Source organism: Tympanuchus pallidicinctus, unplaced genomic scaffold (genome assembly GCF_026119805.1).
Source record: "Tympanuchus pallidicinctus isolate F22 unplaced genomic scaffold, pur_lepc_1.0 scaffold3, whole genome shotgun sequence".
Lineage (NCBI taxonomy): Eukaryota > Metazoa > Chordata > Aves > Galliformes > Phasianidae > Tympanuchus > Tympanuchus pallidicinctus.
In genome coordinates this window covers 4,506,784-4,527,682 of record NW_026294747.1, presented here as the reverse complement: position 1 = coordinate 4,527,682, position 20,899 = coordinate 4,506,784, and the positions used below count along the sequence as shown (strand labels likewise).

Here is a 20,899-nt window from a genome sequence, read left to right as displayed (position 1 = left end):
CACACTATATAGCTACAGCTCATTTACATCCTCTCCAGCTCTCCCAGAAATTGGAGCAATGCATGAAGGAAGACTAAGAAAAGCAACTGTATCTCCAAGCTTCTTCTCAACCACTTCCATTCAAGAAGGGCTTTGAAGATTAGGCAAAGGCCTCTAGTTAAATAAGGGAGCCTTCAGCAGAGTAAAAAAAAGGAAATTATCCATTTCATTTCTATGCACTAATAGTCACCGTGTCTAGAATTTCACACTGTATTAAAGGTCATATTGAGTTCTGCAATTCTAATCTCTGACAATGCAAACTTAAATACTGTACCTCCATCTCTTTAAGAAAAGAAGAATAAAACCCAGTAGCTAAATATTAGTTCTAGGGAAATGATTCTACTTCAGATACTAATCTTTAAATTGGCCAGACAGGGAAAAACAAGTTACACATCAGACCACTACATTTGCAAGGCTGTGAAGATATCCTTTCCTCTGAATACCAACAGCTTATCACACTAGACCTTACAGAATTGTAGACTCACCTTAGTGTTTCATTGAATCTGACTGTAGCAGCACAATGAAATATAATATTAATGCATTCTATAAGTTTTTCCTTGACTGGGTCGCTAAGGTCCAGTTCAGGCTGAGTAAGTTCACTTGTAATCACTACAATTTTTTCTTTGAAGTCTGGCTGCTCCTCTCTCAACCTGTCAAAGAGCTGTCAAAAAACAAACATAGGAACAAAAATTCAAACTGATAGCCAACAAAGATATGATTTATAACTGAAAAGCCACACTTTTTGTCTACATACTCATCTTAACAAGTTAGCAATCTTACAACATGCTACTGACTTCCCAAGAACACACTCTGTGTTGCATTAGTACCTAGTTTATCCAAAACAGCAAAACCAGAAGTACTGCATGTTTTACACAGAAAGCAGTAAGACTTCAAATAAAAATTTTCTAATAGTCATCCCTATCCTGGAAATCAGATATCTCGGAATGTCAGAAGGAATAGCCTCTACAAGACAATAGAACATAAAGCCTTTTTAGGCAGCAGTCTTAGCACTGCTCTCTTTCCTTGCAGCAGGGAGGACTACGAACCTGCACAAGTTATTTTAATTTTTAGGTTTAGAAAGCTTTTGTTAAGCTTGAAAAAAATCCAACATTTATGGAAAAATATTCCTGGACTTATGCCAGATTTTGGGAACTTCCAGATTAAGAAACACAGAAAAATTACCTGCTTCTCTAGCCAATCAAGAGAGAAAATAACAGGGTTAAAGGCCTCATTATGTTAGAGTATCTGAGTAATTCTTATCAAACTGGTGGTCAACTACTTAAGTAGCAAAAAAAAACCAACAACCCACATCTCTCACCCACACCTGTGTTCATCATACACCCTCCTCATGGTTAACTGGATTCTAACCATGCAGCTTAATATGCAGATAATTAGCATGCAAGTTATCCTGAGCAAAAGAGTACTGTGAGTATGGAGCTAAATGCACCTGAAATTTTAATCAGAACAGGCCCTACTTAATTGCACATGGGCCATTCAATAGCAGTAACACTGAAGTAAGAATGTAAGATGCATCTAGTAGTAAAAACTTTGGATCAATTTCCCAAGCAAGAGATTTCACCTTTAAAAGACAAAGTACCCAAGGTAGCACTTAAAGACTGTGATCACAACTGCTTCCACTGAACAAGACATTGCTGCACTAGAACTAGAGTGAAATACCCCAGTAGCTTTGCGATTTTGTCTTTTTTACTTTATAATACAAAAATACATTTTAAAAAAGTTTTGTTACTTACATGCATTAACTATACTATATATTTTATATGTGGCCCAAGACTATTTCTATTCAGTCAGCGTGGCCCAGGAAAGCAAAAAGGTGGGACACTCATGCAGTAGCTATTCTTCTCAGGAGGAAAGTACCCTCACTCAGTCCACACATCTACAGAGAAAATCACTTAGCTAGTAATTTGATGCTTCTGTAGCACAGAATTTCAGTGCCTTTACTCTGTTGCCACAGGTTTATGGTAATACAAATAACTAATAGATCTGTAATAAACTATTCAGGCAAACATCTCTGTTCTATTTTCAAAAAACAATTAAAACAACCTGTTGATCTCTTTGCTTACCAGTAGATCCAACAGCACACCGGAAAAAAAAACAAAACTCCAAGCATTAAACCCCATCTTACATTAAAGAAAACAAGGCAGAAGGAGAAAAATGACTTGAGACCATCTGAAGGAGGATCTCAACCTAACCATACTACTCCCAGGCTACACTACCTCCTGCATGTGATTATACATTCTCTTAACATGTTTTAACTCAGATATTTGACTTCCCAATACTGCTGAACAACCTACTCTTAATTTAAATACAGGATAATTTCCCATTATTGGCTTTGCTTGCTATCAAGTATTGCAATGTTTGAAATAGGACTACACTATAAGGTCTTAGCATTTAGGTTTGTTAGAATAAAAAACACTTAACAGCATTTTGCTTTAGGCAAACCAAAGTTGTTCTCATACCAAATGGGAACAAGATTCAGAAGGACAAATAAATATGCTGTGAGAAAGTGATACATACCTTACAGCTGGTTATTTCCTCTATTCGTGCTTCTGGTGTCTGCCCTGCTTTGGGTCTTACCAATACATACACTGCTTTGACTTTAGGACAAGATCTGAGCAGTTTTTCCAGAAGCACTTTTCCCATGAAGCCCGTAGCTCCAGTCAGAAGAACATTCTTTCCTTCATAATATTCAGGTATGGAAACCATTATGACCTTAAGATAAAAAAGAAATATATATTGTGGGACTTCCAGAAGTTCACATTTATATAAGGTACAAACTGCATAGAAGCAAATATTCAACCTCATACCTGGAAAAAAAAAAAAAAAAAAGCTTACCAGATATTGGTGCTAGTAATCAGTACTTAAAAACTTGTTCTTTCCTCCCCACCACATTCCACAGAGTCCCACAGAGTCACTACAGTCATTCCAGATCATAAAACTGCCCCATCACAGTTCGTTCAATTCCTTGAAGATTCACTCCATTTAAGAAAACAGCTCACTTTTCAGTCTCTCTATGTGCATGGCCATGGCCATGCAGCCACGACAAGTGGTTGTTTCACGTAAACTAAAGGTCATATCATTAAAATACAATCACGAGTAGATACTTAAAATACACTGACAAAAGACAGGGAGAACTGTCTGTCAACAGCACTGCTTGTCAATGTCAGGCTGAGTCTTCAAAGGATGGATGTGTGGCCACAGAGAAGGTAAAGTCAATTGCTTAGTATAAAATCTGCTGGTCTTTTTCTATTGATTACATGAAGACATATTACTTTTTTCCTCTCCCAGTCAACCATGTGGGATTTTTTCCTAGTTCTAGATACTGTAAATAGGAAGACTTTCTAAAGATAAATGCAATGCTTTTTCAATGTGGTCTTCGGACCATGACCTTAAAGACCTCAACCTGTGCCTCAGCCAACTTCAAGTCATTCTGTAAAGCCCCATATACCAATAAATTAAAAAAAAAAATCCTAAAATGGCTTAGCTTTAACTAAAAAAGACTACAGCATGTGGCTATATTTCCACCACAGTGTATTAATCTAACTCAACTGCTATAAATAGCAAGCTGATATAGCAGAAGTCTAGCTGTAGTCTCCTACAGTAAATCTGCAAACATCAACCATTACACTCAAAACACTACAGAAAACATTTTATGCGTTCTGTCCATGATGTTAAAAGAAACATCCTACAAAGAGAGTGTTTCTGAAAATATTAAGAGTTAAGAGTTGCAACACTGAATGCTTGAATAGAATGAAAGCCTTTCCTCAGCTATCACTCAAGAATATGAGAATGCATCTTCTGAAGTGCTGTAGTCTTTTTTTTGTTGCTGCTGTTTCTAAATAGCAGGCAGGAACTTACCAGGGAACACGTACTCCCGCAATTATTGTGGAAGCACCTAAAAGGACTGTGGGGCACAGTAGCAAGTTTAGAACAGATTAAGCACTGCTATTTGTAATGGCCACAGGACATCATCCAAAATTTGTTCTGTGAAGGCTGATGAGATCAGCTTACTGTAAATAGGTCCCCCCACACACCCACCTTTCACATTTACCACATACTTGCAGACTTACCACCCACAATAAAGGAATAGAAAACAAGGTAAGACAACCTTTGGAGCCATTTTTTCCCATCTAATTCAAGACATAGTCCTACTGTCTTCACCAGGGCTCCAGAATCACAGACTTCTTATGACTTCACGTATGCCTAAATTCTTGATTTTTTGCTATTTGAACATACCATTCAATCCCATTTATTCCTAAAAAAATCTCCATGCTTGTTCCTACATACAGGATAAGACATGTTTCCTCTGAGAGCACTCATGCACCCTTTACTGTACCAATTTTGTCACCAAGATACCATTTTACTGTAGTTCTTAAGAATTCTTGTTACTTACTCATATCTTTCATGCCTTTTACCTGGTAACAACATTTAAATATTGAAATAGTCACAATTGCTATGGACCAGCTTTAAGCTGGCTGAAAAACCTGACAATATTTTAAGTCATATGATATAATGAAAACTAGAAGCCAGAACACATCAGAAAGTTTCCTGCCTCAGTTATGTCTCACAACACTCTTCTGACCAAAGGGTTTGCATCAGATAAAAAACACCTATGTTATTCCCCTGAAACTTTTTACAGAACAGCAAAGCTATACAACATGTAGACCTACAGCTATGATTAAGAATGATGAAATCTGATTGCTAGGAAGAAACACACAAACATACTCAAGTACTTGCACTTAAGAGGCAAGAACACCAACATTCACAGGATTTTCTTGTTTACTTTTTAAGGATTCTTGACTGAACTATTTCCTTTGAGCAACTCTATACTGTCTCCCCTCATTCTACTCTCCAGCAACTACAGCTTTTGGTAGTTTTTATTCATAGCAATTTTCTACACTAACTCTGTCTTTTCTTACTTGTATTCCTCTTGCAGTTTCCAGCTAGAAAAAGATAACTGCTAATCTTTTAATAAGCATGTGCTGCTGCCAAATTATAGGAATAAATGCTGGGCTTGTGAATAAATTGCCTAGAAGCACCGTGTTTGACTCAAGGATAAAAACCATGCATGGAATCTGAGGATGACTGGAGAAAGTCTAACACAGATCAGGTTGGCTAAACCTCCCAGAAAGAAAAAGTCAACTCAACTGCAGGAGTGGGAAAGAATGTTCCCACTCTCAATCTATCTTTCCCCACCTCTTCTGAGAGCTCATCTCAACATGCCAGTTAATGCAGCGTTGCTGGCAACAACTACCTTTGAACTCAGAAGGGACTTAATCTCACAGGTATGATACATTAGCTGTGTTGCCTTTTAAAGCTCTTCTCTGCTCAGCAGTTTACCCTTTGCTTAAAGCCAGCTACTGAACTACGGAAGTACTATATCATAACCATGTTTCAAAATTCTGTTCAGAAATAAATGTAGTTCCCAGAAGAAGCTGAGTTCCGCTTTTAACACAGAGCAGGCTGGAGTTAGATCAAAAAGGATACCTACCTTGCAAAACAACACAGCAGAATCAAATTCAGCCTAAGGTTGAAATGTCAGCAATCTTCCATGTTATAACCGAGTTGTCGCCAGCACAAAATCAGCTATACTTTCTCTACTAACTAGCAATATGTATTTTCACCACTTATTCAATGACTTCTTGACCTCACCTTCTACAAACAATGCCAGATATTTCTGTTAAATACAACACTGCCTTATGTACACTTGAAATTATCCAAACTTTTGTAACTGCTTTTTGAGCTAGAAAGTAACAACAGCTAAGGGAAAAAAACACTGGGCAGATGAAAGAATAACTAAGAGTTTTCTTAAGAACTCTTGGTGTAGAAAAGGCATGATCACTGGATGACTTGTAGAGATAAACTGGCCTTAGCGAGGAAGCTTACACTAAAAATGCCACAGAGAAACTGATGTTGACATACTTATGAATTCATAGGTGCTGGTTTAAACCAAAGCTGGCTGAAGATCCAGCTCATCTGAAGCGTGCAGCCCTTTAAGGCATCAAACACCCCTTAGCACTTCAGTAAAAAGCAAACCAAAAAAAACACCTACTGGATTCTAGCCAACATCCCCCATCTTGTAAAACAATTCTTGTGTCCAAGACTGAGCAACAGCTATTATGGAGCAAACAACGGCAGCTCTGTTTGCCTCCAGAGCAACTACTGTAATATTTAACTCACTGCTTCAAAGAGGTCTCTATGACACTCAAAACAAGGGCAATTCTCAGATTTGTCCAAACACAGATCAAGATGCTTAAAGACTTGCCTTCAAATCTGCCAAGACAGACTTCTGCAGTTCCAGTGAATGTCTGAATGCTAAACCCAGCAAATAGGAGTGTGCACTTATGTCCTCATTTGAGGATAAACGGCCTGTTTTCTAGTTAATCACTGCCAAACATTAGGTCAGCAAGACACTCATTCCAAATTCAATCATACTGAGATTATCCAGTCACAGGAAAGAGACAATAACTATTTCCCAACTCTCAAGCATTAGCAACAAACCAAAAGTTCTGCAAAATAGAGCCTGGCAAACTCATCTTCCCGTGACTGCTTGAATCTAGAACCAGCAACAGTGTAACACAAAAACAATCTGGAAGACAGACATTTCTTCTATCCTAGTTATATATTCAGGCAATAAAACCTAGACATCAAATCTGAATACAGCATTTGTGAAAACCCTAATTACACATTTGTATCAGAAAAACATTACTGGGAGGCCAATGTGCCATCTAGGAATTCCACAGCCATTTTCAAGGACACTGTAGCAAGTCAGAATAAAATTTAAGAACTGGATAGATTCAGGCAGCAAAGGAAGTAATATTTAACTCAGCTAAACAAGATTATGCCAGAAAGACAAGCTGGGGTCACATCACAACTCATTGCATCTGATGCCTTGTTTCCACAGAAGTAAATCAATGAATGCTATCAAAAGTTACGTCCACCTTTTCAACAACCACAAGGGTCACTGATCTCCCCTATTCGGACAATACCTATGAGCATATCACCAAAGGTGAGTTTGTTTGTCTACACAGTCCAAGGTTATACCCATTGAGAAACCTTATCTGTGAAAGATAACTGTTCTGGAAGATGAGAAGAGATTGTAACAGCGGAACAGAGTACTTCCTGCTGGACACCGCTTTTGGTGCAAGTTCACTTTAAAGTGTATCTATTCCAAACTGCACAATCTGAAGATTTGAGACCTCTCCTGCACTTAGAAAAGCAACATACTTACCAGTGTTTACAGCTGTCACTAACATTCCTACCTATTCTCTGCAAGGCTATTTTCTACACTAGCTAGAAGCCACAGTCATCTCCAGGATAAACCTGACAAGAGAATTTATTGTATCTACAGGATCTGGGAAACATATTGCCAGGTCTGGAAGCTAATTATAGCCACTACATTTTCAAACAATATCGAAACAGGTTCAAAATTTAATAGTAACTAGCAGTTCTTGGGATTCTGTCTGCTGGTATGCTAGATAGCAAGTATCTCACACTTTCCCAAAGCTGTACACTAAGTATGGCAAACATGGTTGACACTCCCTAGGTATACTAGAGAATTACTGTGCTACAGATACATCAAACTAGCTCTATTCCTCAACCCCAAAAATGTTTAGAGATGATCTGCTACCAGAAAAGATACACCTACTTCAGATCATTTCAGTCCACAAACCTGTAGTGTCACCAGCAGAACTTTACCATTAGAGGTATTTGATGCATGTGGTTATACAGATACTTCCTATGAGCGTGTTCACATGCCTTCTCAAGCCATAGTTCTGATTTCACTGCAAATGCAGAACCACTTATGCCTCTATTCAGAGATTCTGTACCGGCTGACTAAAAAATGACTTTCTAATAGTAAGCACTCTGTTCCAGAAAATAATAGAGCTCCTAAGCTTCGCTCTAATTACAGTTCTTTTACAGTAAGGCCGCTGAAAAGGAATTGAAATTCTTCTAAGCATTGGTTTAATGCAACTGAGTAAAAGGCTATTACTATCCCTTTATAATTAAATTAGAAATTCATGTTTTTCTGAACTGTTTACCATTTGAGTTTGTCCTTCAAGTGCACATCAAAAGAAAATATGTTTCAGCATAATTAACTTCATTCCTCAAAGTTGCACAGAAGGCCATCAGTCCAGAATATCATACTACTGCAGTGAAGCACATACTAGTACAGATGAAGAACAACCAACATACTGTATTTCCAGTTCATGAAGAACTGTTCTTAAGACTTATGCTCAAAGAGCTTTCAAATAGGTCCAGCAGAGTTAAAAAACAGGCAGAATCAGAGTTCTCTGAAAAGGACCACAGCTTGAGATCATTTTATCTAAGTCAGTCAACACAGATGTCTTGGTTGCACTTTCGGATATGACAGCATTACAAGATAAAGTCTCGCTGCTTATCAAGGTAGTTCCACAAATCATAGCTCTTACTGGCATAAATCACAGCTTCCAGTTAACACTGAGAAGCTAGTAAAACCTGCCCAAGGAGTCTGCCTGCAACATTAGTGGATAGAGTAACAGTCTCACAGTTGACTACCACAGAACCCTCTGGAATGCAAGCCTGTTGAATTCTTAGATACTACATCAAAAAGATGAAATGGAGGCACCAGTTTAGTCTTCATGCACGTTGTTTTGATATTCAGACCTGGCACCCATTAGGAAAAGCCTGAGCAGCAGTAGTATTATGGCTCCTGTTGTTATTTGTTGCTGTCATTTCACTGGGGAGGGAGTGAGGATTCCTCAAAATATTTTGGAAAACAAAACAATAAGTAGAGAGAGGGAAGGAAGGGAAAAAACAGTAACATAAACAGGTTCACCAGTTCATCTACTTTCATAGGTAAGACAAGTCCAGATAATTAAAACCTGAATTTACATTCATTACATCAATCAGACTGGAGAAAAAAAAAAAAAATAACAGCCCCAAAATTGCATTCTAGATTACTCTGAAACATCACTAGATCAAGATAAGCCACCTGTACTGCCTATACTCCCACTAACGCGTATGATTAGTTTTTGTTTTTAACATAGCATTTGCAGTCAGGATATTTCACTGAGAAAGGACATAAACCAATCTCTTATTTCTTATTAGTTTGAAATTACAACGTATAGAGTGAGAAGGTTTCAATCAAATATTAGAATAGACATCACATAAAAAATTTGAAGTCCTAGAAATGAACACTTGCAGGTCTTTCCATGCTTTCTGGTTGTTTTTTTTTTTTTTTTTTAAACAATAAAACCAAGAAGTCCTGCACAATCAGTTTCTGCGATGCTCTGACTTCTCTCAGCTAAAATAGCTTCAGCCAGTTTAAGAGAGACTTACAGGAACAAAAACCTGCTATGCTTTATTCAACATGTACGTATGCATGCTGAACACTAATTCACTAACTATACTTCTGCAATAAAATCCTCAAGTGTCACATTGCACCAAATGCTGACTTCTAATGCCTCTGAAGTAAAGATCACAAGTCAAAGTTCCTCATACAAAATTGCAGTCAAGCAACATAACATTTTAACATGATTGAAGTCAATAGCTTTCCAGTGCAAATCAGTAAAGATCTTTTATATCCCATCACATTCCTGTAGAAGTTCCTAAGAATTATTCTGAAGTCCAAAAGTAATTTCATGAAGGCTCCAGAAGGCTCTATCTGAAGCCTAATCACTTCACATACTCATGAAAAACAAGTTTAACATGGTCTTTTCCAATACAAGTAGAACAAAACTGCAAGCTTTTTCCACAGCTTTTGTACATTTAGAAATACCTTACACACACACACACACACACACAGTTAGAGGACATTCTGACAGCAGGTTGCTGACCTACCCCACAAACATGACAAAGTGAACACCACTTAAACAGGATGTATAAAGCCTCTCCCACTTTAGAAGCACTGAGAATTTTATTCCACCCCTGCAGTAAACCTGAATCTAATGACTGAGCACTCTGCTTTTAAATCCTACTTACACCCTTGCACCTTTTACCTGGATCTATATGCTATGCTTGCTGCACACAACTTCCTACAAGTCCACAAACATCAAGCTAACAATGAAATGGTAAAGTTGGTGTGGTGTGTGTACATACAGATAACACAAAATGGGAGTTTAGCAAGATCTGCTAAGAATAGCCAACCACTCCTTGAGGAAGAAAGCAATAAGGGACGCCAATGGAGTCACACATAGAAAAAGGTTTCTGAAAAGTTGTGAAAAGGCAAGAAGAGTTTTATAAAAGCCTCACAAGAATCTGTGTTGGAAACATTCAGAGCTATAAAAAAAAGTAATAAAAGAATATCTACTCTACTCAGAAAGACAGCATTCGCTAGGACCATTTTCATACTTCCAAACTGCTGAGGCTAAATAAAGCTTAGCTGGAGGACTGCGTTACAGTCAGATTGCTGCAAGACTCAAAATTAGCAACCAGGAGAAGCAGCATGGGTATACATGAAGGTACTAATTGTGCTCAGCCATTCAAGTATTACAAAAAGTGCATCCTCCATCCACAGAGTACCAAATTATCAAAGTTCAAGTTTTAATCATAACAGTTTCTATTTTTTTTTTTTCCTGTTTCATTTTACTCAGTGGCAATTCTTGCTTCCTACAGACAAAATAAAGCATGTTTTAGTGAACAGACCACCCTCAAACACTAAATTCTTCAGCCACACCAGAACAAAGGAAACACAGTACCTCACATGTTATTTCAGGCTAGGAAGCCAGAAAAACCTCAACTCACAGCAATGATACAGCAGTGTCTTTAACCACTCTTAGTGTGTTTCTAGCACTTGCTTAAACTTCCCAAACAGCTGCTAGGAACACCTAGCCCTTTTAGCTTATTGCAGATCCCTTCCATGCAATCGCAGTGCAATAGAACTGCAACTGTAAGATCTTACAAGTGTTAGAACTTGAAAACAGGAAGATGACACGGGACACTGTTTTCCCATCATGAGGAAACAGGAGATGAGCCTTAGCTCATCCTCTTAGGGACTAGAAGGTTCTACAGACAGACATTTCCATCTTCTAAACTTCCAGAAGATCTGTAAGTGTAGCCATTTCAAAACACATATTACTCCAATATATCATCAGGAGATACTCCAGAAAGCTAACACTGATGCTCTGTGCTCACATCTAGCTAGTAGACATCCCACACATTTATAACAAAATCTGAGGAACACCCAGTACCAGACAGTAGAAAGCATTTACTATCAGACACGTTTGGATTCTGCTTCACGGCTTTTCTTTTTTTTTTTCCTTCAAGCATCGGGTGCTGAGGAGGAATAAGCAGGGTTTTTCTTTTTTTTTCTAACTACAGAAAAATAAAAGTCTTCAGCAAACACACACCTCTGCATCAGAGACACAAGACGGAAAATAATTACATGCTTTGCTGTTACTGTTAAAATTACTCTCTGTAGTAAAAAGTGATTAGCCCTGCATTCCAGCATTAAGGCCCAGTACACAGAGTAAATGGTTACGGTGCTAGATTTGCATATTAATTTTACTGTTTGTTCTAACTACTGCAGAACCACACAGCTCATCTTTCATAGCCCGTTTTAAAAGTTTCTGGGTAGAGAAAGCGGTGACTTCTAGCAATTTAAAAATAGGGCAGAAAAAGTGAGAAGTCCTGATCTTAGAAACATATTAATGCATAACCTGCAAGTTATTTTTCAATAACATATTACAAATGGCAAGAGACTGGAGCAGGGGAAATTTAAGCTTGCTATGGCACAGATGGCTGCTCTAGGCATCCAAAAGGCTGTGTGATCTAATTCTGTTTCAGTTACTACTAAATGTTATTAAAATATCAAAACCTTTCAGGTGCCAAAGGTAGGTTAAATGAAATTAAATTCTATTTCCATGGGATTCCAGCTGGCTTCAATTACAGGCTTGCTGCCAATCCCTATAGAGCAGGGCTTCTTCACTCCGGAAGATCCACGCTCCCCCCTCCCCACAAGGGCCCTAAAGCTCAGAGCCTGAGGCTGATGCACACACTGACGCTACCCTTTGCTCACGCACGACCCAGCGCAACTGGGACCGCCGACCGAGGCAACGTTTCAGTTCTCTTCCCCCACATCTTTCCGACAGGGCGACAAACCCGTGACCCCTCCCTGCGAGGCCGCTTCCCGGCCGCAAGCGCGGCGGTTCCGAGAAAGGGGAAGCGCCGTAGGGGCTGCTCCGGAGGGAAGGAGGCCGAGCTGCCCGCGAGCAGCTCTCGGAGCGATGGGCAGAGACCCGGCAGCAGGTGGAGCGGGCCGACGCACGCCCCGGGGCTTTTGGTCTCGCCCACGCGGGAGCGCAGCCGCCCGGAGATTTTTTGGTTTCCTTCCCCCCCCTCCCTCTTTTTTTAAGCGCCCAAGCCGGCCATCGCGCGTCCCCGAAGCGCGGCCTCCTCCGTGCCGCCCCCCGCTCCCAGTTTGCCCCCCCCACGCCAGCAGCCTCCCGGAAGCACCCGGCTGCCCCTCCCGGGGGGATGGAACGACCCCCGGCCGCGCGGGGCGCCGGCCCCGCCCCGACCTCCCGCCGCAGCCGAGGCGGCCGCTACCTGCTCCGAGCGGCGGCCCTCACCGAGACGCTCTCTACCTCTCTTCCAGAGCGCGCGCTCCCTGGGCCCGCGCCTCACCCGGACAGTGGTCCTAAAAGGGCCGCTCCCGTTGGTCGTTGCGCACACGGCACCCGCCCGCCGATTGGCTCTCGGCTCCGCCGCTCGGAGGGACGAGGACGCCGGGGGTTGGCGGCGTGAGGGAGCCACACCCAGGGCCTCGGAGGGACGGGGGGTGCGGCGCCGCGCGATGGCCGCCCGGTCTCTTCGGCGCCGCTGCTCGGCACCGTTGCGCGCGGGCCTCCGCTAAGGGATGTCCGCGCGCGCGCCTGCGCGCGCTCCCTGCCGACGACCTGCCTGCCGCTGAGGGGCTGCTGGGGCGGTGTCGCGGTAGGCGCCGAACTGCTTGTGTGGTGGCCTCCGTGCGAGGCCCTGCCGCAGCACGCCGCGTCCTGGCACTGCTAGGGAGACGCTGAGCATTACACCTGCAAACGCTGAGCATTACACCTGCAAGTGCAGCTACTGCCCGAAGACCCTGTGCCGTGCCGTATGTTGTAGTGCCCGCACCGTCGCGCTGTTACTGATAGGCATCGCACCTCTGCTAACCATTGTGCAGCGCTTTCCTCACCGTTCGTTACCAAATACCGCTGTGCTGCACATGGCAGCGTGCCGTCGTGCCGTGCCTGTCACGGTGTGCTGCTGTTTCACAATGCAGTATTGCACGGATGGAGATGCATAACAGTTTAAAAAAAATCACGCATTCAGAAAGTTAGGAAACACCCAATATAAGCTTGCCCAACCAGTATTAATTCAGATTACCATCCATACAAATTATTGTATGAGAACTGTTCTTAACACAACAACAACTTCGCTGTTGCAACTGCATGTTACTTTTTCAAAACAGTTTCTGCCTGATCTAGGCCATGAGTGGGGAGTGTACTCACACAATCAGCAGCCAGTCAGTTTCTTTCTCCTCATTCTTAGATGAGTCCGTCATGATTGATTTAGTACATATAAGTAAAAACCTGCTCTAAGTATGAAAACATACCTTGTTGACAGAGGATTTAGAATCACATCACTCTGAGCTCTTTACCATAACTCTTAGTGGGCAGTAGTTCAACAACAGTGTTCCTCGGAGAACTCTGCTCATTGAAGCCAATGAGCTGTTCAGCTGTCACATAGGAAATGCAGGCAACTGGCACACAGATCAGAGTTCACATTTCTCAGAGTCCTGATGTTAAGGTAGATGTTAAGGTGATAAGGACTTTGCTGTCCTTATGGTACTAATGGTTTTCTTGTTCTACTGAAATCCTAACAAACTGTAGCCTTTGGACTGCAGGGATGAAGCTCTTCCATTTCTATTCCACAGTACCTAAGAGCCTGCAGATACAGTTGAGGGATTACTTTCAGCGCATATGTATTCTTAAGAAAATATATTTTAAAAAAGAGAGGAAAGAAGAAGGAAAAAAAGAAGGAAAGAAGGAAGGGAAGGGAAAGAAAAAAGGAAAAAAAAGAGAAGGAAGGAAGGGAGGGAGGGAGGGAGGGAGGAAGGAAGGAAGGAAGGAAGGAAGGAAGGAAGGAAGGAAGGAAGGAAGGAAGGAAGGAAGGAAGGAAGGAAGGAAGGAAATTGTCATCTATAACAATAATAATAAAACTGTTTTGGCATCAGAACTTTAAAGCAAATTTAGTGGCAGAACAGAGGAAAAACACAACTATCACAATGATGCAATGCGAGTTCACAATGCTGTTAAACTTTTCTAGCATCTCAAAAGCCTCCAAAATTGTGAGGATACTGTGCGACCTGATTATGTGATTTTCTTCCAGACAGTTCTTTTGAAGCCACAATTAATTTATCTCTCCTAAATTATTTATGAACAGGAAAACATCATAGTGACATCATGGTATCATGATGCATTTGCATTTAAATACAGCAACATATGGCTGCTTCGAGGAACCTACCAAACTGGTTATACATGGTAGCAACGTGAATTTTTTATTACAGAAAAAAAATCAGGCAACATCAACGCAAACATGCTCTAGTCTGGGAATGCTGAGTAAATTACCAGTTTCCACCACCAACAACCACTCTTCTCACCTGCCCCCCCAAAAACCCCAAAAAGCAAACAAAAAAACTACCACGGGTTTGCATTAGCTTGTATTTCAAAAGGTGTTTTAAAGTATTTAGAACTGTTATCTAGTACAAAAAAAAAAAAAGTCGTATAACAGAAGGTTATCTATAATCTATAGGTAAACAAATAGGAGAGCTTGAAAAGCCAAATCTTGGTTTTGTGTCTGTATGAAACACATACAGTCAGGGGGCAAATGGACAGAGAGACCTTGATTGTATCTTTATATCCATTTTGGTTTCTGACCAATAGCTGCATGTTATTTCACTGACAGGAACTCTTCTACGGGCATTTCATTGCATCTCTCCAATTATAAGCAAGTCCACAAATTGTAAAAACTTCATAACTTTTGCTGATCTTTAATTTTACACTTCACTCCCCAGATAGGTTCTCCAATCTCCCTGCTTTGGAAACTGAAAAATATGCTACTGGCTAAAGCAAGAGAGGACAAATACCAAAACCATGAAGTATCACTACAAACGGTCATGCTACAGGAACACACTGTTCGTACAGAAAATCTCTGCGCATACCTTCATCATTAAATACCTCATAACTGTTTGTATGCAAACTGTCATGTCTCTTTATTTCATTAAGATGTGGACATATTACAAAGGGTTTGTTTTTTGTGTAAAATAAGGAATGTATATATCACAAGTTAACGAATTGTGTGAGCTATATTTGTGTGAACTAATTGTGTCAGTTATACTTCTTGGATAATGCAACCCATTTAATTAAAGGATTAGTCAGCATATGTTTTTACTTTCCATGCTGCCAGGTGTATGAACACAGGCAACTTCTGTTCGGCCAATTTACACTTCTGTAACATTTCATTTGTGCTTGTGCTGATAGGATACTTACGTTGGGATGTATGTACAGAAGGTGTTGACAACCTTATGAGCATGAACAGATTCCAGTCATGGATACATAGGCTAGAATTTGCAAACCTGCTTCTGTATTTTATGTGATATTATATATATTATGTGATATTATATATATATTATGTGATATTAAATACAGAGCTTATTATGAAATACGGAACACTTTAATTCATATAGTTAAAACTATTTGTTTCCTAATTTGAGGTTCATAGAAAAGAGCCTGGCCAAAACTAGTTAAACCGGTTCAGGAAAAGTCTGGGAAATTATTTTCAGCTGTGTATTACAACTGATTAGAATTACAAGTAAAATTTTACTATCTGAAGAAATAATGCTGAGTTTGGTCAAGCGCTTTTGTATTTTACTAATCAATCAATTGATCATATTTATTTTTCATTCTGGGTGGTTTTTAAAATTTAATCCTAAATGTATTTACACATTATAGGTATAGGTGTTCAAACTGGATTGGTAACTTGAAATATATCATTAGGAGTTGAATTCATTTGTTTATGCATTTAATTTTCTTTTCTTTAATAGCAATTCCATGTGTTTCAATTTGTATCCATTGCCTCTCATTGTGTTGCTGGACATCACTGAGAACAGCCTGGCTCCATCTTCTTCACACTGGTACTCAGTCTTCTTTGTAACATATAGGTGTTGCTAAAATAGCCCCTGGGCCTTCCTTTCTCCAAGCTGAACAGTTGCAGCTCCTCCCTCAGCCTCCCCTAATATGACAGGTCAGTCATGTGAGTCACTTCACTGTCTTCATGTTCCTTCACTGAATTGCTCCAGAATGTCTCTTTTGTATTGTGACCCAAAAGGGTCTTATTGTGCTGAGTAAAGGGGAAGAATCAAGCTGGCAATGCTTTTGCTACTGCATTCCAGGAAGTTGTTTGCTTTCTTTGCTGTGAGGGCATGTTGCTGGCTCGTGGTCAACTTGCAGTCCACTGAGAACTCCAGCGCCTTTCCTGCAAATCTGCTTTCCGCTTGGTTGGTGCCACCTGTACAGATGCATGAAATTCTTCCTCTCCAAGTGCAGGACTTGGCATTTCTGTTGTTTTAACTTGATAATGTTTATGCAAGACTATTTCTGCAGCCTGCTGAGGTACCTCGGCATCCTGGCCTGCATTAGAAATACTGTGGCCAGCAGGAGCAGAGAGGTAATCATCCCCCTGTACTCAGCATTGGTGAGGCCAAACCTTGGGTACTGTGTTCAGTTTCAGTGTCCATTGAAGGGCAACGAAACTGGTGAGGGGTCTGGAGCACAAGTCTTATGAGGAGCGGCTGAGGGAGCTGGGATTCTTTAGTCTGGAGAAGAGGAGGCTCAGGGGAGACCTCACTGCACTCTAAACTTCCTGAAGGGAGGCTGTGATGAGGAAGGGTTTGGCCTCTTCTCCCAGGCAACAAACAGAACCCAAGGAAACGGCCACAAGGTGTATCAGAGGAAGTTTAGGTTAGACATGAGGAAGAACTTTTTCTCTCAAAGGGTGGTCAGGCACTGGAATGGCTGCCCAGGGAGGTGGTGGAGTCACCGTCCCTGGCAGTGTTCAAGAGGTGCCTGGATGAGGAACTGTGAGATACGGTTTAGTTTGTGGTAGCGATGGTAGTAGGAGAACGGTTTTAACAGGTGATCTCACGGGTCACTTAATTGGTTTATTATCTTCTCTTCCCTATTAAGTATCATCTGCCAACCTGTGCTTTTACAGAAGACCACATTATATATCTATGATATAATTATTCTCACAAATAAAGCTGTCTTGCTTGCATCATCTCCTGTTACAGGATGGCTCCAAATTTTCCTTCCTCTGATGGTTAGAAATCTCATTCTAATTTCCAAACAAAACATGAACATGCTATACCCCTTATTTCTTCAAATGTTTACATATTTGTTTTATTTTAAATATATATTTATCCCAATTAATATTCATTCTCTATTGAATTCATAAAGAGTAACCATATTCTGCAACAGCACCTGCTTTGATAAGTTAAATAATTTATTTTAGTCTTCTGTCATGAAAGAAGCTTTCCACTTTCCTAGTCATTCTTGTAGCTCTGATCTGTACTTTTTCTATCTTCATTTCATCTTTCTTTAGCCCAGTGACTATAAAAATGTATAGCGATTAAAGCAACGTGTAACTTTGTACTGCTGAGTGGTACTTCCTTGCCTGTACTGGAAATGTTTCTTCTAGGTATTATCCTTCATAGCTGCATGAAATCACGTTTGCATACATGTCCTTCATAAAATCACATTTGTATACACATGTACAACTTCTGTGTAAATTTCCATCAAACAAGCCTCCAGCATTCAGCAGTCCCATAACAGTCTCATTTCACTGCCTAATACTCAGTACTACTAAATTTCGTTCAATTTTCTTTTGCTTCAGCCTTCAGGAGTACCTGAATATTCTAGAAAGGTACTCTGCCTGATATTGTTCACTTCAGCTATCTTTTTCAGCTTGCTGATTCCATACTTTATTAGACATCTTCTTTTTTTCAACAGATGACCATCACTTAGTGTTGGTACTTCTCTAGTCTGTCATATATTTTATAGTCATTAGATATGACTTCACTTAAAATCCATTTATATTGGTATATTTCATTTGCATCAACTTCTTCAAAATAAAATAAAAAATAAAGAGAAGAAAAAAAAACATCCACTGAAAGACTAGATTCACTAAAAATACTGGCCTTGCACAGCTTGGTCTTTTCACAAGGCATTATTCTGTCTTTTAGGCCTTAAGCTGCTCAGCCATCAGCTATGGCAGAATCTTATTTTTTCCCGCATGAATACATACAAATATCATTGCATTTTCATTGCTTCACTTAAAAGCAGAGATCGAAAGTACGAAACTTAATCAAAATCTAGTTCACATAAACAAGCACAGTCACTTATCAGAATCACAGAATCACAGAACTGTGGGGGTTGGAAGGGACCTCCAGAGATCATCGAGTCCAACCCCCTGCCAAAGCAGGTTCCCTACAGCAGGTCGCACAGGTCGGCATCCAGGCAGGTCTTGAACATCTCCAGAGAAGGAGACTCCACCACCTCCCTGGGCAGCCTGTTCCAGTGCTCCGTCACCTCACTGTAAAGAAGTTCTTGCGCACATTGGTGCAGAACTTCCTGTGCTGCAGTTTCTGGCCATTTCCCCTTGTCCTGTCTCCACTCACCACTGAACAGAGTTGTCTATCTCTATAATTACATAAATTACATAAGCTTTTGTCTATTGCTCACAATGATTATTTCATAATTTTTGCCCTGCATGTGGCATAATTTTTGTGCTCTGTCTGTAGCAGGGGGTTGGAATTCATAATCCTTGAGGTCCCTTCCAACCCTGGCCATTCTGTGATTTTGCTGTTGTTCTATTAGACAGTTTAAAACATGTTGCCTTGATGGTACCGTCTCCGAAGACATTTCTTTTCATTTTAATGACTGCTTCTGATTTTCTACATTCAAAATAATTTGCATATTTTCCTGTCTACCCTGGTCAAAGTCAGACATTTCATGCTTTCAGTCATGAAATATAATGGCACCACTTCATCAGTCATATTATCACTGTTTCAGAAATGTGCAGTTTGTTGGTGTTTGTTGGAACTTTACCCTTTCTTTGATAACACTGTATTGGCATGACAAGCAGATCAGAAGACTGAAGTACTCAGTGCTGAGGTCCCTCTTCATCAAAGGAATATGCACAGGTGAGAAATTGCTAAGTTACATTGATGTCATGGCCAGCATGGTGACCCAGGTGTCTCCTGTGAATCCCCCTGTGAATATCTGTGGAAGGGAAATGCTGAATGTCAAAAGACATCTGCAGTGGGGGAGGAAGAAAGCAGAAATGCCTGGGTAAGCCAGAGAGAACAGAAGTTCCCACAGAAAGATGCATCTTTTATTTTTTGTAGCCTGAGATGAATGAAGAGTTGGTCAAAAAACTGCTTGCTCAGGTCTTCCCTGGAATAGTTAGTAGGTATGACCTCTGTGTGCAGACAAGGTGTATCCAGATCACTGGCCATCACTTTACATACCATGCAACTGTCCAAATTGGGCTGCTGGCATAGCACAAAGAACTGTCTATAGTCTTGTGATCAGATAAGCAATGTGTATCAGTTCACTGCAGCTTTGAGTTCATTTGCTACTTATTCCACTAAGCCTCATGCTCTCCACCTTAAAGATATAATTCAGAAAGCACTATAATTATTTTAAGTGCAATCAGACACACTATTTCAGGGAGCTGCTGATGCTGGTTGTGGTGGGGAGAAAGATAAAGAGAAATCCCTTATAGAGTATGTCTATATGGGATTTGGAATTAGATCTTCAGAACAATGCTAGATAAACATTTGCCTACGATGTGACCATTGTGTGACCATGTGCGATATGTGTCTCCATAGTGAGCATGGTACTGAGAGTGCAAGAAGTTCAAAAGAGCTGCCAGCTTGGTGTGGTACTCCTGTCCCTCCATGCTCTTTGTCATAGCAGCATCTCTCTACGGCGTGGTCCCAAAGTGTTGTTGTCATTGTTGGTTTTCAAAAACAGCGCCTTTGTTCACTCAGACTTAACAACGCAACACTCTTTTCAAACTTGGCAGCTGTTGTGAGGTTAGCAATCCTCTGATGCTGCCATGGGATAATCTTGCTATGCAAAAAGCACATCCCTTTCCCTAGATGCAGATTCACATGGAGTATCATTTTCTTAAGGCTTCAGGTTGTAACTATCTGAATTTGCTGGCAAGTAGAAAGGTGGCTGCTGTCATGGGAGAAGTGGGTAAATAACAAGCAAAACAAGAAAATAATTTTGTGACTTTCACACTTATTCGTTGTTTACCAATGCTTCAAAAAATCTATATTTGTATGTATACATGTATGCATAGGCTTTATAAATGTGTATCTGTACTCTTATGTCAGTGCTTCAGCAGCAGCGCAAGACCATACAAGTTAGTATGCTTGGCATGAGAGTGCATCAAAGAGTTTAAAAGGTAATTTTCAAGATTAGACAGCTGAGTTGTCACATACACTTAACCTATTGTAACATACACACTGGGCAAATAGGAGCCTTCCCAAAAATCAAATTGGAAAAGATGCATGTGATTATACTATTTACGAAGTTAGAGCATGAATCTGGTATAAATAAAATCCATCCAACATGATTTTATCACAGCCTTTTCAGAGGACAGACCTTATTTTGACTTTCTTTGCTTCCAGCAGGTACTTTTTTTGTTGCCTATAGTAATTTCTGGAAAGGTCTTTGAAACAGAAAGTGATTAACTTTGAAACAGAGCGCGATTACTTCATTTGAGCTTGAATGTCACTGTAATTGTAAACCGT

The 20,899-nt window shown here is 40.4% G+C and overlaps 1 protein-coding gene across 8 annotated transcripts in view; it reads right to left on the bottom strand.

The window, feature by feature from the left end:
* The window catches only part of FAR1 (fatty acyl-CoA reductase 1), a 34,618-nt gene extending 21,892 nt beyond the window's left edge, over window positions 1–12,726 (bottom strand). For 2 of the 8 annotated variants that reach the window (XM_052694364.1, XM_052694365.1), the window contains exons 1-3: window positions 12,586–12,726; window positions 2,575–2,769; window positions 525–700 (exon numbers count right to left, since the gene is read on the bottom strand). In XM_052694364.1, coding sequence (XP_052550324.1) covers window positions 525–700; window positions 2,575–2,763 — 365 coding nt within the window. In that variant the 5' untranslated portion in view covers window positions 2,764–2,769; window positions 12,586–12,726. Of the gene's footprint in view, window positions 1–524; window positions 701–2,574; window positions 2,770–2,892; window positions 3,139–3,915; window positions 3,953–12,585 lie in introns of those variants that run through there. The other 6 variants (XM_052694366.1, XM_052694367.1, XM_052694369.1 and 3 more) reach the window with 6 other exon arrangements.
* Window positions 12,727–20,899: the final 8,173 nt, after the last annotated feature.